Genomic DNA, 27,192 nt, shown 5'->3' on the forward strand with positions numbered 1-27,192 from the left:
TTTGGAATCTTTTTTTTTTTTTTTTTCTTGCTCCAACCGATGTCATTAAAAGTTAACAATTGTCTTACTTGTGGAAAGTAAATACCTCATAAAGATTTTCATTCGTACTGCATTCCTTGCTTAGGCCCAGACCACAACGTCCCTCGCTGTTGGTTTTGTGCCTTGTTCAATCCCCGAACTATTCATCGTCGGGCTATCTTTGCAGCAAATTATTTTGGTACTTGGTATCAGTACTACGAAATGGCTTTGTTAAGCCATCTGACTACCGATCTTCCGAAAAAACATAAAGATAAAGACAGAGACAGACAGCATAGGTCCAAAACTGCAGACGACGGTTCCGTTAAGCTAGTCGCCAGTCCGCTGGTACTCAGTGAGGCACTTTTGCATCCCCTGATACCCGCTACTTCAGATTTGCAGGCCTGTACTGAGACCCATTCGAAGTCCGGTATGCCGCGAGATGCTTCTTCGACTATGGAACCTGCAGATGTCTCTACCTTAGATGGGTCCGGAGCCACTGTACACGCACCAGCTTCTGAAGGTGTATTCAGGCCTACAGATTTGCATGTTAAACTGACGCCATCTTCTTCATCTAGGCCTAAAACTCACTCCATGCCTAGACAACTGACGTCCAAACCGCATGCTCAGACCCATATGCCTAAAAAACAAATGCTTAGAATGGCTGAAGACCTTATTACCTTAATTAGAGGAAGCCAACCTTCCCCCACTAAGAGACCTAGAACTGGTTTTCCTTCTGATTCTTCTGATCAGGAATCTGAATTTTCTGTTCCTTCTGATTACAAGGATTTGCCTTTATCTCCCTATGAGGATTCTGATGCAGAGGATTCCATTCCCTCTGCTTCCCCTCCAGAAGAGTTTTCTTTTGGTGAAACCTTGCACACTCTTAGGGAGCACTTCCGCTGGGAAAGCCAGGATTACTCTGACTCCAAAAAAAGGTTAAGGGAATTCTTACTCCTTCCTCAACACAGGCCTTTAGCTATTCCTCCTGTTCTGGACATTGTAGATGATACTTTCTTGGAATCTAGCCTTTCCCCAGACACTTTACCTCCAGCTCCTAGAAAACCTGACAGGTATTACAGAGTACCTGACTGTCACAAGTTCCTTTTCAAGATCCTACTGCAGATCCAGACACCATTTCCCAAGGATCAAAAGGTGTTAAGGCTACTGCTGCCAAAAATCCTACTCCTTCTGTTAGAGATTCTAGAGCCTTAGACAAATGGAGTAAGAAAGTATACACTTCTGCTACTTTGGCCATTAGGGCTGTAAATTACCAGTTTCATATGTTAAAGTACCAGCAGCATATTATGGGACTACTTAAACAGAAAATGATGTTGATTCCTAACTGTGCTGAACACACAGAATTACATGATTTAATGCATTTTGCAGAACAAGTTGGTAAACATACTTTGCAATGTGGTTTTGACTCTTTAGAAGCATCTTGCAGGGCTGCTGTCACTGGTCTGTACTTAGAAGGCATGCTTGGCTTAAAGAGCAAAACTTGCCAGATCATGTTAAAGCTAAATTACTGGATGCTCCCTTAAACCAAGAATGCCTGTTTGGCAACGAAGCAGAATTTGTTCTCAAATGGATGGAGGAAAAAGCTATGCAAACTGTTAAAGATTTCCTACAAGTGCAACCTCCCAGATTTAGTGGACATTAGCCTTCAAAGAACTGGTCCTTTCCAGTCTCTTCCAGGCCCTCTCAGTCCAAACCCAGGAACAGCAGACCACCTAGTTTACAGTCTCAGACTGCGCACAGGTCTAAGCAGTGGGAGGCTCCCACTTCCAAACCAGGAAGCAGTAAAGCACCCCCCTACGGAAAAAATGGCACAATGACTTAACCTTAACCCTCCCAAGTCCTGCTCCCTTAGGAGGAAAGCTCGCCTTGCATGCAAAAAAACTGGGAACTCATTACCTAGGATAAATGAGTTTTGAATATAGTTTCCCAAGGATACAGATTCCACTTCCACTCCCTACCAACACAAACGGTTGGGCAGAGGCCCAACAGCAGGTTCTCTCTCTTCTAAGTATCAGGGCTATTCAGCCTGTCCCAGCAAAACAAAGGGGACAAGGTTTTATTCAAGACTTTTCCTGGTGCCCAGAAAAGACAGCTCCTGGCGACCTATCCTGGACCTCTCTATTCTAAACACATTTCTGGTAATCCCAAAATTCAAATTGCTAACACTTCAACAGTTTCTTCCTATGCTAGACAAAGATGCCTGGTTGGCAACCTTAGACTTAAAGGAAGCTTACCTGCACATTCCAATAAGGGAATCTTGCAGGAAATACCTATGCTACAGAGCAGGCTCCATGCACTCTCAGTTCTCTGCACTTCTCTTTGGCTTATCTACTGCGCCCAGGGTACTCACAAAGTGTCTAGCTCCAGCCATTGCATTTTGCAGGCAGAGAAATATTCAGATATACCCATACTTGGACGATTGTCTGATTCAGGCAGAAAGCCAGGACTTGCTATTACAACATCTGGCATTTGTAAAGAAGCTTCTAATCTCTCTGGGGTACACTATAAACAAAAAGAAATCTCAGCTAGTACCCTGCCAACAGATTGTATTCCTGGGAGCAAGCTTGAACACAACTTCCCAGAAGGCTTTCCTCACTCCAATGAAACAAGTTCACTTGACAACCTACTTCAAACTATTGGCCACAAAACCCCAGCTATCTGCAAGGAAAATCCTGCAAGCCCTGGGGTTCATGGCCTCTTGCATTCTACTAATTCCATATGCAAGACTGCATATGAGGAAACTACAATGGTATCTAAAATGCCTATGGTATCAACATTCTCAGGACCTGGAATCAATGATTCCTATCATTCCCTGTATAAAGTTCCTTTGGTGGGGAGAGTCCTGCTACCACAGCAAGGGGCTCCCTTTCACTCTACCCCCTGCCGCCCAAACTCTAACAACAGACGCATCAGACTATGCATGGGGGTTTCACTTGGCAGGGCAGTGCATTCAGGGCAAATGGAACCCAAGACAGATGCACCTGCATATCAACCAAAAAGAAATGTTAGCTGTACAGAACTCCCTGACTGCCTTCAAAGACTGCATTCTTCCAGGACAACTATTGGTAAAAACAGACACCACCACAGTTATGTGGTACATAAACAAGCAGGGTGGAACCCACTCGTACTCAGTCTGCAGACTAGCTATTACTCTGTGGAACACAGCCTTGAGCTACCAAGTGCACCTACAAGCTCAATTCCTGCCAAGCAAGCTAAATTCATTGGCAGGCGACTTAAGCAGAAATCTCATGGACCCACACAAATGGAAACTGGAACCAAAAATATTCAACCTCTTGAGGAACAAATGGGGGACTCCAGAGGTAGACCTGTTTGCCTCCCCTCAGAACTGCCAATTGGACAAATTCTGCACAAGGACTCCCCACAGTCAAGCTTGGAAAGTGGATGCCCTGTCCTTTATCTGGGAAAGCCTCTTGGTTTATGCCTTTCCCTCTCTGCCTCTCCTCTCGAAGGTTCTGCTACAGATCGAACAGGACAAACCAAGGACAATACTGATTGCACCAGACTGGTCACGCCTGCACTGGTACCCCCTCTTACGCAGTGTGACACTGCCGGAACCATGGCACCTGACTCAGTCCCCTTCCCTGCTGTCCCAGAAGGCGGGCCAGATTCTGCAGCCTCAGCTTCAAACCATGAATCTTGCAGCCTGGCTAATTCCTTGAGCTCTCCAATAGCATCCCTCAGTAATTAGGTGCTAGATGTCATTCTGGAAGCAAGGAGGCCTAGTACTAGACAATCCTATGCTGAAAAGTGGAAAAGATACTGTTCCTGGAGCCAGACTCCGGGGATGGGCACAACGGTGCCCAACTTACCTCATACTCTTCAGTACGTAACAGAAATGCTCCACAAGGGCCTAGCCTTCTTGCCAATTAAAATACATGCCTCTGCCATTTCAGCTCATTATAATACTGAGCCACCCATCTTCTCTCATCCTCTGCTAAAATAATTCCTTAGAGGGGCCAAACATTTAACCCCCCCCCCCTCCCAGGAGAGCCCCTACTCCAGCCTGGGACCTGAACTTTGTATTGGAAAAGCTCACTCTCCCTCCCTTTGAGCCAGCTGCAACAGCAGAATTGAAATTTCTTTCTTGGAAAACAGCATTCATTCTAGCCATCACTTCAGCAAGAAGAATGTCTGAATTACAGGCCCTCATGGCAGTGGAACCCTTCATTATCGTCCATGCAGACAGGGTTTCCCTCAGGACCAATCTTTCCTTTATGCTCAAGGTGGTGTCTAGTGTGGCCCTAAATCAGTCTATTCACTTGCATACTTTCTTCCCTAATCCACAAAACAAAGGAGAATGAATACTGCACTCTCTGGACGTGCACAGACAACTTAGATTTTATTTGGACAGGACTAAGTCTCTCAGAAAATCTGAAAAGCTGCTAGTTGGCTTTGCTGCAGGGGCAGAGGGGAAGGCCATTTCAAAGCAAACAATTTCCAAATGGATAGCCCATTGCATTAATTTCTGCTACAAGCACCATGGAAAACACATTCCACCAGGGCTGCAGCTACCTCTGCAGCCTTTCTCAGAGGAGTCCCTACCAGGGACATCCTAGATGCTGCTACCTGGAGGCTCTGTACATACCTTCACCAAGCATTACCACATGCCTCTTTTTTTCTAAATCCAGAGCCGGTTTTGCCACTGCAGTCTTGCAGGGCTTAATAGCTGGCCCTAATGCTCTCTAACTTCCTCTTCCCTTCCTTAGCTTTGGGAATCAACCCGAATGTGATGACAGCAACAGTGAAACACGAAGAACATAGTACAGTTGTGTACACTTAACCATAAATGTAGATGTTCAAGTGTATTCACTGTTGCAGTCCTGGTTACCCTCCCTCCAGCCCCCTGACTTCTCTAGGCTCTACCTTTCCTTCTTGTTTGGTATATTTAATTTTTCTGGTGTATTTGCTTTTTGATGGAGGTGTACCATACTATATTATTGCTTCCCATTGTGGGGGCACCTGACATCTGGGGCAAGAAAAACTGATGTAATGATGTCGGCTGCATGATGTTCTTCGTCTTCCATTGCTGCAGTCCTGACTATTGGGTATAGTCCGCGTCCCAGTCGGCCCGAATACCAGAGTATAAGGCTGACGTCGGTCAGGGCGCATTAGACTGACGTCAGTACGTCAGGGTACTAATGCGCATGACCGACGTCATATCCTCAGTCTTTTTTGCCGCATGGTCCGATGCAGAAGCAGTTTTGCGAGTGCAGGTTGGCGTACTGAAATATTTCCGAAACCGGAGTTTCAGACCGAAACAGAGTTGGCTAAGTACCCCGTTGGGGAACATTTTGGTTTTTCTTGCCTCAGTATTTTACCGGATGTCAGAAAAAGTGAATAACTGTATTTCTTGTGGGAAACAGATACCTCATAGGGATTATCATACCTTGTGTATACCTTGTTTAGGGCCTGAGCACGACGTTGTTGGTTGCCGCTCTTGTGCTAGGTTTAACAAACGCACTATTAAGAGGAGGTTAGACTGTGCCAGGTTAGTGTTTGGGAAGCGTTGTAATTATAAAATGCCGCCGGATGCTCCACGCCGCTTCCCAAGAAGCGCAAGGATAAAACAGTGAAGCCTAGGGTTGAGGAACCGCAGTCCCGGACGCCGGTTCCTTGGAAGGCTCAGTGGAGCCGGAGGTTTTGCCAGGAGTTTCCATGGAGTCCCAGGCAGAAACTATACTCTTACAGGATGTGCCTTCTCAGGAGGTAGGCCAGGCTGAGGGGCTTCTCAGGTGACTGTTCTTCCCTCTCTTCCCAAGGTAGTTAGGGCCTCTCCTTCTGTTGCCAAAACTTCTATGAGAGGTAGGCCTACTTCAGCTTCAGTGGGGGCTTCTCCTACCATTTCAGGTTCTGTGCCTAAGAAACATATGCTTAAGATGGCAGAAGATTTGATTACTATGATTAGGGGTTCTATGCCCCTGCCTGATAAGAGGCCTAGGGTGGAACCTGAGTTTGAGAGTTTTGAACAGTGTTCTGAGGCTTCAGAATCTTCTGTGGAAGATTTGCAGGAGTATCCTACCTATTCTGATTCTGATGTGGATGATTCCACTCCTACAGCGCCTCCACCTGAGGATTTCTCATTTTCAGAGACTTTGCATTCCATGAGGGAGCACTTTAAATGGGAAGGCCAGGATTACTCTGACTCCAGGAAAAGGCTTAGGGAGTTCTTGTTTTTACCCCAGCATAGGCCTTTAGCTATTCCTCCTGTGTTGAATGTGGTGGAAGATTTTTGCAGAGGCTTCCCTGAACCCTGACTCTTTGCCTCCTGCTCCTGTTAAGCCTGATAGGTATTATAGGGTGCCCAAGCTCATAAATATTTGTTTAAGAGTCCTAGGGCGGACCCAGAAACTATTTCCCAGGGGCCTAAGGGTGTAAAAGCTTCTGTGGTTAAAAATCCTGTCCCCACTGATAAAGAGGCGAGGGCTTTGGATAGGTGGGGAAAGAAAGTGTATACTTCTTCCACTCTAGCCATGAGAGCTTTGAATTGTCAGTTTCACATGTTAAAATATCAGAATTACCTTCTTTCACAATTGAAATCTAAGGTGGATGCTTTGGCGGAAGGTATTGAGTGTAAAGAGTTGCTGGATTTGGTTCATGTGTCCGAACAAGTGGGTAAGCATTCTTTGCAATGTGGTTTTGATGCTGTACAGGCCTCCTCGAGGGTGGCTGCTACCAGCTCTGTTCTTCGCAGGCATGCCTGGTTGAAGGATCAGAATTTAGCTGAGCATGTTAAGACAAGGATTTTGGATGCTCCTTTACAGTCTGATGTGTTGTTTGGTTCGCCTGTGGAAGCTGTTTTAAAGAAAATGGAGGACAAAGCTAAGTCTATGCAAACTGTTAAAGATTTTTGCAGGTGCAGCCACCAAGTTTAGTAGAAATTGGCCTGCTAAGGGGTGGACATATCCTGCTTATGATTCTCAGTCTAGGGGTAGGTCTAGACGTGGTAGGGGCAGGGCTCAAAGTTCTTTAGGCCTAGAACAGGGAGTTCACCTGCTCAGACTTCTGGTGAGGGCAAGGGTCAGTCCTTTCGTAAACAGACCCAATGACCTGTTTTTCAGCTGCCAGCAGATTCACGCCTGGCAGCTCCTTTGGGGAAGACTGTCTCTTTTCAAAGAAAATTGGGATTTAATTACTCAAGACAAATGGGTGTTGGATATCATTCACCACGGTTACAGATTTTATTTCCATACAATGCCCCTTTCAAAGGCATGCCAGACGTTCCTCCTCTACAAAGAAAAGAGGCTCACAAGCAAGTTTTACAGTTACTTCACATAGGGGCCATTCAGCCAGTCCCTGTGTCAGAGAGGGGCCTAGGATTTTATTCTCGCCTGTTCCTTGTACCAAAGAAGGGGAACACGTGGAGACCAATTTTGGATTTATCTCTCCTCAACACGTTTTGGACATTCCCAAGTTCAAGATGTTGACGTTACAACAGCTTTTACCTCTGCTGGGCAAAGATCACTGGATGGTAACTTTAGATCTCAAGGAAGCTTACCTTCATGTGCCTATAAGGCTAAGTTGCAGAAAGTATCTGCGGTTTCGAGCTGGAAATTCTCATTATCAGTTCTCTGCATTGCCCTTTGGCTTATCTACTGCCCAGAGTATTCACAAAGGTTCTGGCTCCAGTGATAGCTTACTTCAGGCTTCAAGGAATTCAAATCTATCCTTACTTGGACGACTGCCTGATTCTGGCTCAAGAAAAGGAAGACCTTCTACAGCATCTGGAATATGTTATAGCAGTGCTAAGATGCCTAGGGTATTCTGTGAACGAAATAAAGTCCAGTCTAGTACCCTCTCAAGACATGTGCTTTCTGGGTGTAAGACTGAATACAGCAGCCCAGATGGCCTTTTAACCCCGGACAAACAAAAGAGTCTGTCACTTTACTTCCATCAACTATCTCATCAGTCCGTGCTGACTGCAAGGACAGTCCTTCAAGCATTAGGGTTCATGGCATCTTGTATTCTGGTGCTTCCTAATGCCAAACTGCATATGAGGAAGCTACAATGGTATCTCAAAAATGTATGGACACAGCACTGCCAGGATTTGGACACTGTCATTCAAATAATACCTTGCATTCAAAAGGAATTTTGTGGTGGGCTCAGGAATGTCACCTAAACAAGGGACTCTCTGTGACCCGGCCAGAGGCAAGTCAGATTCTAACGACAGATGCCTCGGACATTGCTTGGGGAGCTCATCTAAATGGAAAGTGGATACAAGACAAGTGGCCTGCCAGACTACAGCATCTACATATCAACATGAAGGAGATGTTAGCAGTCCAGTTTGCATTGATGGCTTTCAAGGAGTTACTTCTTCCAGGGCAGGTGTTGATTCTAACAGACAACACAACTGTCATGTGGTACATCAACAAGCAAGGGGGAACACATTCTTATCCTCTATGCAGGCAAGCAATGATTTTATGGGAGACTGCGCTAAGCTTGCAACTAACTCTTCAGGCAAGGTTTCTGCCAGGAGCACAGAACTCCTTAGCAGATGTGTTAAGCAGACAAATCATGGATCCCCACAGTGGAAACTGGATCTTCATGTATTTCAGAAACTGACAGTGTCATGGGGAACTCCAGACATAGATCTGTTCGCTTCTCCACTAAACCACCAGCTGCCAAAGTATTGCACAAAGGGGTTTCATCACACAGCTTGGAAAGTGGATGCTCTGTCTTTCAGTTGGAAAAACCTTCATGTGTATGCCTTTCCACCTCTACCGCTTCTTCCAAAGGTACTATTAAAGGTCAGACAAGACAGGCCAAGGATGATTTTGATAGCTCCAGATTGGCCTCGGCAACACTGGTACCCACTTCTACGGAGTCTGGTAAAGAAGCCTCCATGGCCTTTACCTCTGATTCCTCATCTGTTATCTCAGAAGGACGGTCATCTGCTCAATGTCAAGCTTCACTCTCTTCATCTAACAGCCTGGCATATTCTGTGTTGAAACACAGCAGGTCTCAACTTCCTCAACAAGTTTTAAATGTGATTATGGAAGCTAGAAGGCCTAGTACTAGGAGAGTGTACGAGAAAAATGGAAGAGATTTTTATTTTGGAGTACAGCAAAGAATTTGGAGATTTCAGAGCCTAATTTGAGTGTGGCTCTTCAATATCTTACTGAATTATTGGACAAAGGTTTGTCCTTCTCTTCCATAAAGATTCATGCTGCAGCAATTTCAGCTCACTATGATTGTGACCCACCTTTGTTTTCGCATCCTTTGTTCAAGCAGTTTCTTAGAGGGCAAAGAATATAAGACCCCAATGAGAGCTCCTACTCCTGCTTGGGATCTCAATTTTGTGTTGGAAAAACTTACTCTACAACCTTTTGAGCCTGCAGCTACTGCTGAATTGAAATATTTGTCATGGAAGACTGCTTTTCTGTTGGCTATTACTTCTGCAAGAAGGGTGTCTGAGTTGCAGGCCCTTATGGCAGTAGAGCCCTTTTGATTTTCCATAAGGACAGGGTATCATTACGCACTAATCCTTCCTTTATGCCTAAGGTGGTTTCTAGTGTGGCTTTAAACCAAACTATTCATTTGCCTACTTTTTGCAGATCCTCAAAATAAAGGGGAAAAGATTTTGCACACTTTAGATGTACACAGGCAATTGCGTTATTATTTGAGCAGGACTAAGAATTTTAGGCAGTCTCAGCAGTTACTTGTTTCTTTTGCTTTGAGTTCACAGGGCAAGCCTGTGTCAAAACAAACTATTTCTAGGTGGATTGGCTTTTGCATTGCATTTTGTTATTCCCATCATGGTAAGGAGATTCCAGCTGGGATCAGGCCTCATTCCACTAGGGCTACTGCCACTTCAACAGCATTTCTAAGGGGTGGCAACTAAGGATATTCTGGAAGCAGCTACTTGGAGTTCAGTGCATACTTTCTCTAGGCATTATCACCTTCCTATATACTCTAAGACTAGGGCTGGTTTTGCCACAGCTGTTTTACAAGGCATGTTGTCAGCTCCTACTACTTTATAATTTGCCAGCCTCCCTTACCTCTGCTTTGGGATTCTACCCAATAGTCAGGACTGCAGCAATGGAAGACGAAGAACATAGTACAGTTTTGTACCTACCATAAATGTAGATGTTCGAGGATTCCATTGCTGCAGTCCAATTTACCCTCCCTCCTTCCCTCTGTGTTTAGGGGTGGTTGTGTAGGTGAGTTTACATGCTTATCTTTTTATATATATATATATATTGTTGTATATATTATACATGTTTTTGGTGCAGGTTGTTTTGGGACTTGTCTTTTGGGTCTTCTGACATCTGGGGCAAGAAAAGACTGAGGATATGACGTCGGTCATGCGCATTAGTACCCTGACGTACTGACGTCAGTCTAATGCGCCCTGACCGACGTCAGCCTTATACTCTGGTATTCGGGCCGACTGGGACGCGGACTATACCCAATAGTCAGGACTGCAGCAATGGAATCCTCGAACATCTACATTTATGGTAGGTACAAAACTGTACTTTTTATACCCATGACGACCTGCCATCATGGAAGAAGAGACAGCATCCAACGCAGGAATTAGGGTTGCCACCTTTTCAAATGGCCAAAGTGGGACACTTTTGGGACACATCGGATTTTACAGGCTGACACATACCTACGGTCAGTTCAACGGATAGAACTTAACTTTTTTGTCTAAATCAAAGGTTATTCTTGTAGCAGTTTAGTTGCTTATTCTGTTTCTTGTAACGTTTAGGTATTTTAGATACAGAAATAACTATTTTATGCAACTATTACTTAAAATATGGGACATAATGATGTCCTACAATCTCGGGACATTTTTAATATTTTTTGTCAGGACACAACTGCCCAAAAAGTGACTGTCCCTCACAAAGTGGGACAAGATGTAACCCTAGCAGGAATCCAAGCCTCTGGTATTCAGGCCGGCTGAGGGCTACCTGCAGGCAGATAACCCAAATGTGATGACTGCAACAGTGAATACACTCGAACATCTACATTTATGGTAAGTGTACACAACTGTACTTTTTTGTGTAACCCAGTTGGACTTTCTTAGGTAGCAAAATGGGATGTAATAAGTAAAATACATTCACCATGCTTTGTAATAGGCTGCATGTCATGTAATGTAAGATGCTAAGTATGTTGTTTATCTTTTTTAGCTTTGGCACAAGGTAACAGAGTATTTTTAAACATCATCAATATCGATGTTGAACCTTATGATGTGGATATTCAGGTGAGAATAGCACTGCAATGGGTTGCTGCTTCACAGTTTGAGCTCTCTGGACTCCATTTCAACCAGGCCTTTGATAAAGAACTCTCGCTTGTGAGTATTGCAACTGACTGAACATTTTCCATTGAGTTGTTTACTTTTTTATAAATTATTCTGCTTTGGTTTGTGTTTGTATTTGAGAGAAGTATTTCCTTTATGTTTAGTCTTCAGTTGTGTACAGTGACTTTCTTGTTGCACACTTGTACGTTTTTTCGGAATTTTGATGTAAATTGTACCACATTGGTAGGGTCTCCAATAATTAAGCTAATGTGCTTAATTGAATTTTCAAAACAGCTGTTTTGCCCACATCCTGTATGGTCAGAATGCTTGCTTGAGTTGTTTTTTTTTTAGATGATGTTTCCATATCAAATACCCTGGTTATGGCTGGATGCAGATCAAGTTTTTTGTCTCCCTGCAAAAAAATTATTGTATGAGAGATCGCAAGCAGTATATATTTTTTTCAATTTTCTCTCTGTTACCCTTGTGATGTTCCTTTACAGTTGCGGCATTATCGAGAATCCTCCCGGGTGGTTCCCCATCTGGGCTGATGTCACTCTAAGTTGAAGGAGTAGAAATGTGGGGAAAGAGGGATAATTACTGAAACTGGTCACGGAGAAGACTGGTTATCTCATGGTACAGCATCATCCTTAATTTGCTGATAGCCAGTTATTAGCTGTAAAGCTTCCTTTCAGCAACCTGCTGTGCCCACCACTGAAGTATGAGCTATAGTATAGGGTCCATTGATACATTTGCTGATCCCTAGTAGCAGTGGTCATATGCTGTGGTCTAAGCCCACTCCATTAGAGAGGTGGTTGCCTTCACTGCTGATTTCCGAGTTTCTCTGTCCCAGATATTTGTACTGGGACCACTTGGTTCATAGGGTGCACATCCCCCTAGCATTACTACCTCATCAGCAGCTCAAGGAATGAGGTCAACTTTTTTTTCTCTGTATGCTTTTTGCCTCCCATGTTTACAGAATGTTGAGCCTTTCTAACCTGGATATGAAACTATTCATTCCATGATGGTGGAAATCCACCCATATCCACAAAGAGCGAAGCTGTCCAAGGGGACGTCATTCAAGCAGCTATGGGGGTTACTTGTATTCCTGCCAGCATCCTGGACATTTCTGTTATTCTACTAACCCTTCCTCTTGGTGGGGAGATGTACGGCCTGCATCACCATGAGGGCCACAATTGCCTTACCCTACACAAGTGCACACTGCCACCTATTCACTGCCTGGTTAACACACACCTTCCCCCAGGTCATATTCTCACTTCCTTCCTCCAAAGGACTGCTATAACCTGTCACTGGCTCTAACCCTCCTTTCCTCAAGATCAAAATGGCTGACCTTCCTGCCAGCTCCATCAAGTGCCCTAACTGCTATTTAAATTCTCTTTGCCTAGTTTGTAGTCTAACCTTTATCACTGTATGCCACCAGGGCTAGGAGAATCAGGTCACTTTTGTGAATTCTGTCCTCCAACTCCTTCCACTCTGTTGGTACTGCTTAGGGTTCAGGCCAGCCTAAAACCCATCATTTAGATATAGCATATATTCTTAAAATATCATTTGATCTGCTAGTAGTCTTTCCTTGAGGTATCAGGAATATCCTCTTGCTATTCTCCTGTAGGTGGTGGATCCTGCCATTTGCTACTGAAGCTACCTTTACATTGGGCATTTTTTTTTTTAACTAATCTGACTACAAATCTTGTGATGCATCTTGATTTGTAGCAAGACTCTTGCTAGGGGCTGGCGGGAGTGAACTAGCTTGCTGCAGGGAAAAATAACTTGCATAGATGGCATGTTACACTATGTGCAGTGGTTGGGGTCACAGATGTCCCCAGGAGCAGAACATTGCTGAAACAAATGCTGGATTTTGATTGCTGCAACAGTATAACACAACCTAAGACATATTGGGCAAGACAACTGGGTGATGAGCTGGTACAGTAAGAACATATTTTATGTCCCAGTGTCGTCTTTTAGTTAGAAAAAAAATCCATTGGTAGACAAAGTGGTATCTACAGACTTAGAAGGTAAAGAGATTACTGTGTTCTGGGTGGTGCTGCAAATCCAAACATGGGAAAATTTTGATATTTGAGAGAGAGTTGCATGCAGTGGGGGTTATTCTACAAATAGCTTTCTCCAAATGCTTTCAAGCCAGCACATGTGCAGATATTTGTGGCTGTTAGATGTGCTAGGGTGGCACAGTGGTGCAGTGGTTAGAGTTGTCGCCTCACAGCAAGAGGTTCTCCTGTTCGATTCCTGGCTGCAGTGCCTTCTGTGTGGAGTCTGCATGTCCTCCCTTTGTTCACGTGGGTTTCCTCCAGGTGCCCTGGTTTCCTCGTACATTCCCAAGACATGCTGCAGGTGGATTGGACACTCTAAATTGGCCCTAGGTGTGTGTCTGTGCATGTCTGTGCCTTCTGAGGAAGGTTGGGTGCAGGGCTGCCAACTCCACACAGTAAAACTCTACTGCCACTTGTTCTGTGAACCAATGATCCACTGTGGTGACCCCTAATGGGAGCAGATGAAAGGAGAAGAAGAAGATGATATGCTGCTGTGTAACAGTTAATAAAGCATCTCTTTACAAATGCCAACATCAACAAATTGCCAACAGTGGAGTCTTTATTTTCATCAGCACTCAAGTGTCCTATCAAAAGCACAAAATTGCTAATGGTCCTGTCAGCAAACACTGCATAATTTAGATCATGTATAGTTTGCGAACATTACCCTCCTAGATTTTGCTTCCTAATATGTCAGTAATCTTTGACTGTGTTTCACACATGGTATGAACCATTCAAGAGCTCTTCACACATTTCTCTGAGAATTGCTGCCAGGGCTAGTGTGTGTCTCCCCATAAATAGCAACCACAAAAGGATGCTTGGCCATACGATATAATGTAGAAAAAGCCCTGGCTGCTAATTAATTAAGGTTTTCAGAGGGCCTTCCAATTTGTTTTATTTATGTTTAAATGCTGTTTTGGTGGCCGATCTGTAAGGGAAGTGTCAGACCAGTTGCGTGGCTTGTTGAGCAGCATTTTGTAACATTGCATGACCTTTTTCCTTCATGTGAATCGCACGTTCAGATCTCATCATAGATATCCATTGTAAAAGCTCTTCAGGCATAAGCTTCTCTCAATGCATATGCCACTTTACTTTTTATATCCATGGCACTAACTATTCAGTATGAAAATATTTTACACATTCGACAACATTTCTGTGTATTTATCCTCTCTCACTTTTTTTTATTTATAAATGACATTATTTTATGAGTACAGTTTTATAGTAAATGCCCATTTTCTGTCATACCTGCAAGAACTGTTAAACATTTTTTTGAAATCAAAAATATTAATTACTTTTTGAAGATTCATGGAAACAAAAGAAAAAAAACAGCAGTATTATTTTAGCCCTTTTTGGTGCAAATATTTGACTGTCAGTCTCCTGGTGGAGGTCAGTGGTTAATAACTGCAGTAATCTCTGTGCCCTTTATTTCTTTTACTTGGTAAGGCTGTTGACTGCCATGCATCTTTGCTTTGCTTCTCATTTCTCAGTAGCATGATCTGTCCTAAAATGAGTGCTTCTTTACCTTTGTTTAGGTTTATAGATTAATGTTTTAATGTTGATTTGGTGGATCACTTGCAACCTAGCCATGTGGTCCCATATTGAGTTTACCAGGACATGTAATTAATATCAGACCCTCTACTGGATAAATATATTTGGACCTAGTTGTGTCCCCTTTCCATAGGGGTTTAAGGGGCTAGACCTCACTCCTAAAAAATAAATTATTTTGGACCTAATTGCATCCCCTTTTGGTAAGGGCTTGAGGGGTAGATGAGGGATGTACTTATCTAGTCATTCAGATTGTACTAAAAAGGGTCAGGGAAGTACTATAATTTACCTTCAGGAGGAGACCATTCCATAAAAGTATTGTGTGTGACAGCTGTCACATCAGCAGATCCTAGTTATATTGCGGTGGAAGTTTTGTGAATGTGAAGGAAGTTGTCCAGGACTGGAACCTTCGAGGTTGTATAGCTTAGGAAGAAGCCCTCTCTCAAAAGTTGATAAGACACTGAAAAGAGAAATGAGAGCATTTTATCGCATTCAGGGTAGTTCAAGGTTGACATGCCCATGATTGTCTTAGTAAGGAAGCTCTGTGGTCTCTCAAGCTGTGTTATCCGCTTAAATAAGTACATACCGTGGAGGGCATTACACCCAAATAACTGACCTTATAAGGGTGGAGTAGAAGAGGATGATGACTTCTTTAGTTCTAAAAGAAATGCCTCTGGTGATCAGTCTGACTATATAAAAGGATTTCCTAACAACAGTGGTAATTTTGTGTTCAAAGGGTAGTCCATTGTCAGTGAAGGTGGCCAAGTCCCTAATTACCAAGTCAGTTTTTAGAGGGGGTGTTACCAGTATAGGAGCATGGGTGCCTAAGTTTGCAAAGGAAACAATGCTGCAGTTATTGGAATTTAAATGGAGGCCATGTTCTCAGCATGACTTGATAGTATGCATTAGGCTGCCCTAGAGAATCCGGTGGTTAGCTGGGGTGTTTGACAGCACTCAGTTTGCAGTAGTTAGCAAAGTTTGTTAGCCACATGTCCTTGATGTCAGAGAAGTAGATAACAAAGAGATATCAAAAAGGAGTGGTCTCAGTACAGATCCCTAGGTACACCTCCAGTAAGTACTCTCTCTTGATTGAGAATGTGCCTCCAAAACTAATAGACTGGGTTCTGTCAGTGAGCCAGTTTGCTGTCCGACTGGTAACAGGAGTTTACTTTTAATCTGATTAGCTTTTCAGTGATGCCAGAATGTGGAGTAGTGTCGGAGGCTTTGTCCAAGTCCAGGTATGCTATGTGAACCGATTAGCTTGAGTCCAGTGCTCCAGTGACCTGTTTAAAAAAGTCCGCCAGTTTAGGAGACAGAGTCTGCCTTTAACAAACCCAGACTGATTTGAAGACTTTCTTAATGAGATCCATAATGTTGTGCTCCATTGCATTACAGATGAGGCTGGAGAAGCTTATGGGTCTGTAGTTTTCTTGACCAGTAGTGGGTCCCCCATTGTGGAGTGTGAGGACTACAGCAGTTCTCCATACCTCTGGCACAAATCCAGTGGAGAGGCTTAGATTGAATAAACTTATTAAAGAATCAACCAAATTGTGTTTGTTACTGAGAAGAAGACAGCCCAGTATATTGTCTGGACCCATGGAGTTTGCATTCTTAGCCTAGGAGAGAGCACTTAAGACTTGCTGAGAGGTAATCGGGGTGGGGGTGTGACTAAGGTATATTAATGTGCTGCAAACAATTAGGAATGGGGATTATTAATGGGGAATAAAGTTTAAGCTTAATTTGTCGGCTAATGTGTTGACTGCATCTTTGTGATGTCATTTTTTTATTAACTCAGAGTATTACTGGGTATTACTTCTCCAGTTTCTTCCCAAAAACAATAGGTTGCCTGTTTTTTTTTTTTTTTTTTTTGCTTGATTATGCTATTTACTGCACTTTTTATTGTCTGCCGCTACTTTAGTACTGTATTTTAGTACTGTGTACTGAACTGCATGGTTGTACTGCATTTGTCTGTTTTGTTTGCCTGCAAATTATATTTTATTGCCGTTTTCACTGTTTCACTGTTTGCAAAGCTCTTTTTGCTATTTTTATTGTTTAAGTATTTGCTGGTACTTTTCACTGATACTGCTTGTTCTGGTTTTCCCACCAAGCAGTGTTGAAAATAACTGATTATTTTGCTGTTTAAAACATTCTTTAGAGTCTTCTTACTATTTTTCTGCTGTTTAATTTTTCTTTTTTTTACTGTCTCATTGCTATTTTTCTGATGTGTTAAACATTTCTCTAGTGTTTTCCACCTAGACTAGTGTAGCTAGTAGCTGTAGCATAGCCCAGATACAGGTTTGCTGCATCTGGGTCTGTTTGTAGTGAGCACATTTTCCAGGCCATCATTGATTGGAAAGGACCCTTCTGCATTCTAGTGAGAGAAATGTGCTGATTGGTACCTAACTGGTGAAGGGTAGTTGGTCTAGGGCTTGGAGTAAGCATCCTTTTTGGTCCTTTTGAAGCTTTTTAAAGTTCTTAAGTTTTTAGCTTCTGGTGCTTAAGCCCCATGTTTTTGAACCTGGTTTCTGCTTGTTTGCTCATCGTACAGCACCATGCACTACTGGCAATTGTGCGCTGCAGCCAGAGAGATAAATTCAACACATGTTCCCCTTAGATACAACTGAAGCTCATTATTGTAGTCCTCTGCCTTAGTACTTTTCCTGGTCTGTGAAGTACTGGTAGTGAACTGTGACCTATTAAACTACCAACAAAAAAAAAACCAACAAAAATATCCACCTACTGAGCACCTGTTTGATCAGTCCTGAAACGCCTCCTTTTGCGATAACAGTTGTTCAACTTAACGTTATGGACGGTTGGACTACCCTTGTTTCTCCTGCCAACCTTGTTGACTTGGGTCTCCTGAGGCAGTGTAGCAATTGTCTCATGTACACTGACAACCATCTACTAGTAACTCAATCTAGTACAGAATGCGAGAGATGTATCTTCACCAAGAATCTTGAATCCCTGTTTTCTCACACTCAAAACATTAACACAGAAGAGGTTGTCAACTCACCCACCACTACTCTTGCACGTAGTACCACTACTCTTGCACGTAGTACCACTACTCATACACATAGTACGCATGAAACACAAAACTCAACATATACAGAGGTTCTTTCAAAAAACTTACTAAACACCAGAGACCTCCAGAACATAAGACTGCTACAGCTAACGCAGTTCTCACAGCACCCATGACACATCAAAACACCAGTATCTCACCTACCATGCCTGTAAGGCGTAACACTCAAAAACTAAATTTTCTTGTCATTGGACACTCCATAGTGAGACACATAGATGTCCCACTCACCATATTGGACAAGGAGAAAGTCACGGTCAGCTGCCTGTCCGGCACCAGGATTCATCAGATCGTGCATGTACTTGGGTCTCAGCCGCAAGTACCATTATGAGTCTGTCATAGTTCATGTTGGAGTGAAAGGCCTGAGACGTACCTCACTGGACTATATGAAGAGAGACATGATTGAGCTCTCTGAGTATGTATCCCAGGCAGGAATATCCCTAGCCTTGAGCAGCATACTCCCTCACCTAGAATGATGCCACAGTATAAACAAAAAAATGATTGATTTCAATAATTGGCTTAGTTTTTGGTGCCATTCAAAGGGGATCCAGTTTCTGTCAGCTTGCGATGACATGGTTGACAAACCCCGCTGCTTTCCCAGAGACGGTTTGCATGTGGCACCACTAGGCTTTCAGCTGCTGGAAAAGGCTCTTCCCTCCCACATAGTGCATTTTTTAGGCAAGGGCTTGAAAACAAACTTACCAATGTGAAACTTGCCAGTCATAACAAAATAAGAGTTATGCTGCTAAACGCTAGGAGTTTAAACCAAAAACTGCACACCCTAGAAATACTTCTGTCACTGGAAGATGTAGATGTCTGTGCAGTCACAGAAACCTGGTTCAAGGCCTCAAGAGAGTACCCTGGCTTTGCAAGGCTACGATGCCTTCCACACTTTCAGACCTCAAAACAAACGTGAGAACCAAAGGAGGCAGTGTTTCTATCTGTGTTAGAGATAAGTTCACCTCCCGTCTGGTTAGACTGGACAACTCCATGGAGTTACTCAGCAAGTTCAGATAACTGTGGGTAAGACCCCATTCAAGTCATAGGCAGTTATAGATCTCCCTCCATGTGTCATGATGGGCACAAAGCCTACTTGACCAAACTGGAGTTGATCCAAGTATTTCTGAACACTGTGGTTATAAGGGTTTCAGTTTCCCCACCATCAACTGGGAACCTACTATAGCCCTAACTCACTAGTGCAAAAGTCCCTTGACTTTGCTAACTCAAATGCCTTGGAGCAAATTGTTCATACCCTGACAAGAGGAACAAACATACTAGATCTGGTCCTTACTAACTAACATGACAAGCAGATGCACTGCAGCAATTGTCAGACCCTCATTAGTAAAATCTAACCACAGGTCAGTCATAGGGCGAAGTCAGACTAAAAAACTTAAGCAAGACATATTATACCCTTCTAGGCGAAAGTATAAATGCATTCCAAGAGCCACCCCCAGCTGGAAGTGGTAGCTACATCAAAGCTTACACCAGAGCCCTGTATAATCACTTGTACAAGTGTATAGACTCTTCTGTTCCAGAAAGAATTAAAGCCAGAGCCCCAAGGAAAAAGAAGCCATCATGGTGGACATCCAGCATCAATAAAGTTTACAACAAACGCAAAACTTTGCTGTCCAAGAAAACTAAAGCAAAGCCCCAACAATGGAAAAGCACCTTCCTCAGCCTCAACAGGCAAATAAGACAACATGTAAAATCCTCTAAGGGTGTGTTTGAGAAAACCTTAGCAAGCATAGCCAAGGATAACCAATAAGGCCTTTTGCAGCTACATACACAGCCTAAAAGGTAGGACCCAAGCATGTGCTGAACTTGTGACTAAATGGTATCACACTGACCCCACAGAGATAGCAGACCTGCTAGCGGATAGGTTTGGGGAAAATTTCACTTCCTTATGCCTTCCATATTTATCACAAACCTTGCCTCAGACTCCACACACACACACACACACACACACACACACACACACACACCTTACATATCTGAAGAGCAGGTCATTAAAGCCTTGTCCAAGACAAAAAACACAGCCTCCATGGGACCCGATGGTATCCCAGGCTGTCTTCTGAATGGGGTAAAACATGAACTAGCATCACCATTGAGTACCCTTTTCAATCATAGCCTTAACCACAAGCTTTGTTCTTGCGGAATGGAGAACAGCAACAGTTCCCCTCCACAAATGTGGCATAGCAATTAACCCATGGAATTACAGACCCATAAGTCTGACCATCCTTATCTGTGAGGTCATGGAACTTATCATTATGGACCTCGTAAATAAAGACATAGGTGACCTCTAATCCCTGGATCCAACCCAGTTTGGCTTTGTCAAGGGCAGATCCTGCCTGTTAAATCTGGTGGATTTCTTCAAAGTTGTGACCAGAGTCATTAACGAGGGCAAATCTGTGCACACTGCACACTGCATACCTCGACTTGGCAAAAGCTTTCAACACAATTCCACACTCAGGCATTACTGATAAACTTAGCAAACTGAATGTAAACCTCTTTGTTATAAGATGGATTGCCAACTGGCTCACAAACCGGACACACAATATCAGAGTGGCTAATTCCACATAAACTAACTGACCTGTTGGCAGCAAGGTGTCACAAAGGTCAGTGCTGGGCCCCCTACTGTTTGATATATACTTCTCAGAAGTTAAGTCCAAAGCTAAGTGGTTGTGGCTGATCAAGTTTGCAGACATCTGCAAATTAGGTGCAATTATTGAATCCCCAAATGAAGTCAGTATACTTCAGGAGGGTCTTGCACCAGACGAACAACTGGTATCTTAAGTCATTCACTCCGGAGCAACTCAGTAAAAGCTGCCTGCTTAATTCCATCATCAGCCTGAGCTCATTTTCAGAAAATCCATTTCTAATACCATACAGAAAACAAATGTTCATAACTCTTTAACTATAAGAGCTAGACTAAAAATGTAAACGTGAAAGTTGTTCAGCAGGCACTGACCTTTCCAACAGTGTAAATGTTGATAGTGCATATGTCATCCTCCCACCCCCCCACCCCTATTATTAAATATTTGGCAAGGAATTTTGATATTGTGCATATTTTTTACCTTTTTGGAAAAGCAAAGCACAATATCTTGGTCAGTGTACCACTAACCATTTCTGTGCGATGCTCCTTTATAGAGATATTCACAAAAACATGATTACTATAATAATTCTCATAATTGATAAATAAACAAAGCATAATATCTCATCACCTGTAACAGACAGAGCCTTCATATCAGTGTAGAAGTTGTACGTCTCAATGTCAGCTTCAAAATGATGCATCATGTGTGTGATCACTGTGCTCCCTTGCAAAGATATGGGCATAATAATGAGAAGTATTAGAAATGTATAATTTTCATAATCCTACAAGACTAAACAAACTGTGATATCTGTACATGTGTACAGTGCACAGACAGTTCTTTTACCATGCTGTATGGAGTAACACTGTCCTCAAAATGAGATATTACTTGGCACACTGACATGCTCCATTGGAAAGTTATTTACCAAAAAATCATAATTTCCATAACCTAACTCCAAAACAAACTGTGGTATCTGCACATGTGTACAACATACAGTCACATTTCTTTTACCATGCTGGAACCAACAATACTGTCTTCAAAATGAAGTATTACTTAGCACATTCAGATTCTCCCTTGCAAAGTTATTTACCAAAATATGAAAAAAGCATAATTTCCATAACCTAAGTCCGTAACAATTTTTGATATTTGTACATGTGTATAACATACAGGGACAGTTTGTTTACCATGTTGGAACCATCAATACTGTCTTCAAAATGAGGTATTACTTGGCAAATTCAGATGCTCCCTTGCAAAGTTATTTACTAAAATATGAAAAATAAATCATAATTTCCATAACCTGAGTCCTAACAAAACTGATATCTGTACATGTGCACAGCATTCAGAACCAGTTGTTTTACCATGTAGACACACATGATTGCATTCTTGGTGTAGTCAACATACAGCTGAAGGGGTACATGTAAAGAGAAAAAGCAAGATAAGGACCGCCACTCCACTAATGAACCCAGGACAGGCATGGGACTTTAGTGGCAGGCAAGGCCATCTGATCTGTCCAATAGCTGTGCTGGCTTCCCAGTCAGACAGCTGATACCACTGCAGTCTCACGACCTCCTGCAGTGTCAGCAGTCTGCCTTTACTGCCTTTACCTATGCCTTTTCTCTTTACATGTGTCCATTCATCAATGTATCCAAGGGATCAAATTCCGTATTAGTAAGCCCTTCCGGTCATCTAAACTCTACACATGCCTGATAAAAGCAGACTAAAAAAAGAAGTATTGCAGGATGGTCACTGACATATTAGATTGTATGTGGTAGCACTCTCCTGAAACAGTTTTTATTTCTCAGCATCCTCACCAGCTCCTTACCACAGTTATTTGCCAAACTCAGATAAATGTATTTTACACAACACATTTCATAATAGAGTTTTACTTACTATACTGGTCCTACTTGGTCATGGATGTTCTCTATTCTTCTCACAAGCTGCATGTTACCAATCCTGCATTGCTCCCCTCACGCCATTGTGGAGGTCAGTCAAGAACAACGCAATGCCCTCCTCAGTTAGGTGAACACCATCCCTTCTGAACAGGTGACCATCTTCTGCAGCGATGCTGTCATGGCAGATTGTAGATCCACTGACCCTGTGCATCAAGCCATGCATGAACCCATTCTGTAAACATCTGGCCTTGTGACCTGCCCGTTGACTGTTTGCTGTTTTCCATATCTGTTGAGGAATTATATCAGACCACACAAAATGACAGTGTGGCCACCACGACTGCAGATGTTCAAAAATTGCTGTGATTTGAAACCGTAGCCTTCCGAGTGGTTGACTGATGACACCATTCCCTCCAATGTGCAGCACAAGAATGTCGGGCTCAGGGTAGATGGAACACTTCTCTTCCAACAACTGCAGTACTCCGCTCCAATGCATACCTTTTCTTGCAATCCAGTATACCTTCACCCCGGATGTGGGGAAGCTCAAGTTGTACAAGTTTTCAGTTTTGGAGGCATGGCTGGAAGCCCAGTGAATGTAGGAATGGCCACATACCCACTTGTCCTTCTCCTGGTCGTGAAGCTGTCTCAGTGTCAGAGGGTGGACAAACCTGCACAGGAAAGAAAATGCAAACCGATTACTACTGATTGACAGATGTATTGGAAGACTACATATATATGTATATCATATGCATTACCTAGTTAGCCCATCCAAATCTTCCATCCTATCCACAGGGGCAGTATTCTTTGCATGAGGTACATAACTGGTGATGACGGTGCAGAGATACATACGTACTACCTGTGAAAACACCAACTTACACACAATGGCTGACAAGGGGGCACAGAAAGGGCACATGTAAATGGAAAAAGCAGGGTAAGGACCGCCACTCCACTAATATGCCGACGACAGGGATGGGGCTTCAGGGCGTGGGCATCTGAAGTGCCCCATACCTGTGCTGGCTACCCACTCAGACTGCTGGCAGCAGCATTGACTCCCGATTGCATGCAATGCCAGCACTCTGCCTTTTCCTTTTACATGTGTCCTTTTGCCAGTGGCCATAAGGACTGAAAGGGGAGAGGTAATGTAACCCCTCTTGCCCTGACCTACATACATTTACTACACCTGAAGGGAGGGAGACTGAGTGGAAAGCTACACCAAGGCAACATGTGAAAAGACCAAGACTGACCCAGAACATCAGAAGATAGTCTTACCTTGCCTTAGCTGAAATACTGCATGGGTGGACACTGACAAGGGGGCACAAAAAGGGCACATGTAGAGAGAAGAAGCAGATTAAGGACCGCCACTCCACTAATATGCCAAGGACAGGCATGGTGCTCCAGCTGGTGGTTATCTGAAGTGTCCCATACCTGTGCTGACTGCCCACTCAGACTGCTGATACCACTACTGTTTCATGACCTCCTTCAGTGTCAGCAGTGTGTCTTACCTGTGCCTTTTCTCTTTGCATGTGCCCATTCAGCAATGGACCTAAGGGATGAGGGATGAAAGTAACTTAGTAATTGCTGTCCTGACCTTCCTACATTTACTGTACCAGAGTGTTTGGAGAGTGAAAGGCCACATTGCATTGGAGAAAGACGTACCTTGACTCTTTCTTTTTGCAGGTGGCCTTTCGGGGAGGACTGAAGGCATCAAAGTTGCACCCGTAAATCCATGCATATCCTGGAAAGCAGCCCAGTGGGACTGAGCTGAAGAGTCTCCAAGTCCCCCACTGCCATCCAGGATGATCCTAATAGTCATGGTGTCTACGTGTGGTGCCCATTGATGCAGACACCATCAGAAGATACAGTCTTACCTTAGCTGCAATACTGCATGGGTGAACACTGACAAGGGGGTGCAGAAAGGGCACATATAAAGAGAAAAAGCAAGACTGACCCTGACCTTATCTTTTTGCATGTGTCCTTTCCCAGAGGGAAACATTGCATCACAGTGCAGCCCCAAGGCCATGCTTACCTAGGACAGCAGCACTATGGGACTGAGCTGAAGAGTCTCCAAGTTCCCAACTGCGATCCAGGTGGATCCATGGTGGCTGGGTATGTCCCCCATGATGCATCCACCAGCACAACATTCTAGGATGGGACAGCTTAGGGTTTTGGCTGCTCCCTTTCCATTGATTCCCAGAACATCAGAAGATACAGTTGTACCTTACCTGAAATACTGCAAGGGTGGACACTGACAAGTGGGCACAGAAGAGGCACATGTAAAGAGAAAAAGCAAGACCGACCTTGTCTTTTTGCATGTGTCCTTTCCCAGAAGGAAACATTGCATCTTAGTGGCATATGACACACACTGATGCACCCAACAGCCTGGCCACAACTTTATGTTGTACAGTGTGCACTGCACATCTTACTGCTAGACCCTTATGGCCATGGTACTCGCCAAAGCATTCCACACACAGGTTATTCTTGCAGGTCAGGCATCCCCATGATGGTTCAGCATGTTTACCCTTGCTGGCACAGTGTTTGCATCGTGACTTTCACCATTTCACTGGGAAGTGTGAGCCTTGTTCAGATCTGCTCAAAGGCTCTGGGACAGTAATCTCAGTGCATCTTTTCCTTTTCTTGTAGGTGGCCAGGAGGTGCATGCCTAGGTTTCTTCTAAACTGTAACTGGCTTGCCGCAATAACACGGCCAGAAGGTGAAAGCTGCCGGTGGCTGCTACTCTCATGGAATAAAATGTAAGCATTCACTATGGCCACATCCCATAGGAACCAGAACAAGTACAGCCACCATTTTCTTGCCTTTCATGTAGTTGGATACTGCATCCTGAGCTGATCCGCTCGGTCCACCCCATTCATGTATGTGTTGTACATGTTTACAACTGGTGGAAATGGCACTGAAGCTTTTGTTCCATTGTGCTGCCTCCTGCGTGTGCTGGAGACTGCCAAGGTTGGGTTACTATTAGTTGACAGCAGAAATACTGGGTTGCTATCCTTCCATTCAGTTGCAAGCAGTGGTCCACTCTGCATCTGCTTGTAGAACCCTCAAGGTGCTTTACCAATGGCCTGTCTGTTGAACATTACAAGCCATCCTGACCTATTTGTGCGCATGTTTCCGCAGCACTACAGACCGTCTTGCAGCAGTTGCTGTGCCAGAGGGAAAGAGGAGAAGAAGTTGTCAAAGTAAATGTGATGCTTCTTTCCAGTCATCCCCCATATTAGGTCAACCACAACTCGGTGTACCAGTCCAACCTCTGTGGTCTGCTCTGCCTTTCCAGTGTATACCTGGAATTCATGCACACAACCATTATGTGAGTCAGCCAGCACCCATACTTTAATGCCATACCTCTCCGGCTTGCCAGGCTTAAACTGTCTGAATGTCAGACATTCACGGAAGCCCAACCATGGCTTCATCTACTGTCACCTCACGATGCACATTACACTGTGTCCTACATGCATGAAGTACGGCATCCAGTATTGGCCATACATGATGGAGTTTGTCATGACCCACAGAGCTCTGTGGCAGTCTGAGGTTTTTGTCATTGCAGTTGAAATACTGCTGACTTTTTTCAAACTTCTCTCTGGTCATGTACTCAACTGTTGGGAAATGGCCATACACATGGCGTGTATTCTGGAACATGTACAATAGACATGTATATTCTGACACCAAGAAATGTGCGTATGTCTCCAGGACAAACAGGACTCAACCGCTTATCAACCTTGCCTGCTGCAGCCTGCCTCTGTGCAGCATAGTGGTTAGTTTCATCAGCAATGAGTACAGCCCTTCTGGGAACATCAAATTGAGGAAGTCCATCTCTATGCTGTCTGAGTCCAGGTTGGTTACTGGGCCGACCGGACACACAAACTCATCAATGGGAACTGGTGTTAGGCATTTCTCCCACGATATGTTACGTGGTGGGCATGATCGCCATATCTTATTCATTAGCCTCCCACACTTTGGAACGGAAACTACAGGGTGGTTCAGAGATGGTACCCTGTAATCAGTTTCATTACCCACTGGTTTGTATTCACTTCTGAGTGGAGTACTCGCACACGTTCCATGCTGCGGCACACTCAGATCCTTGCTTGACAAGGAGCTACTTCGGCTCAGATCCAGTGGACACTGTCTGTCCGAATCAACCTGCTGTGGACTACACCTGAACTCATGTATAGTAGGAGGCATATCCACTTCCTTGTCAGCACTAGGCCTGGCTTGGGCGATGGAGGACTGCCAATGTCCATCAGTCAAGGCCATGTCCTTGCCTTAACTCATATAGAGGCAGTTCATCCTCCATGTCAAAATTGGATTCAAGTTGATGACCACTATTGTGTGTGCCATCATTCCTTAGCTGGGCTAGTGGCACGTCATCCTCACTGTCATGGTCAGTTTCATCAACAGTGGTGAGATCGGGGCTGGCAGAGCGTAGGGGTCTGTCAGGAATCTCTGGGACAGGGGCATCATCTTTCTCAGTGATAATGGCCTTCTCACGCAGACGTGCCAATGGAATATGATCATCGGCGTCATAATCGTCATCCTCACTCTGGTTTGCCTTACATTGTGAATCAAGGTCGAATTCCATTTCAGACCCACTAGCATTACTGTCAGAATCAGTATCCTCTCCCAAATAAATGTTGGTTGACTTCTTAGCAGATGGCATCTTCACTGAAGGGTGCGATGTCTTTAAGGGTGAACACAAAGCTGAAAATCACAGTGGTATAGAACAATATAATGT

At 43.8% G+C, this 27,192-nt stretch overlaps 1 protein-coding gene across 3 annotated transcripts in view; it reads left to right on the plus strand.

Annotated features, from left to right (window-relative positions):
• Nucleotides 1–27,192, plus strand: part of AKAP11 (A-kinase anchoring protein 11) — a 1,036,012-nt gene that overhangs the window by 962,616 nt on the left and 46,204 nt on the right. For all 3 annotated transcript variants that reach the window (XM_044071705.1, XM_044071703.1, XM_044071704.1), the window contains one exon: nt 11,181–11,344. In XM_044071705.1, coding sequence (XP_043927640.1) covers nt 11,181–11,344 — 164 coding nt within the window. The remainder of the gene's footprint in view (nt 1–11,180; nt 11,345–27,192) is intronic.

The sequence above is a fragment of the Protopterus annectens genome, chromosome 5.part0 (genome assembly GCF_019279795.1).
Source record: "Protopterus annectens isolate FY-2018-M chromosome 5.part0, PAN1.0, whole genome shotgun sequence".
NCBI lineage: Eukaryota > Metazoa > Chordata > Ceratodontiformes > Protopteridae > Protopterus > Protopterus annectens.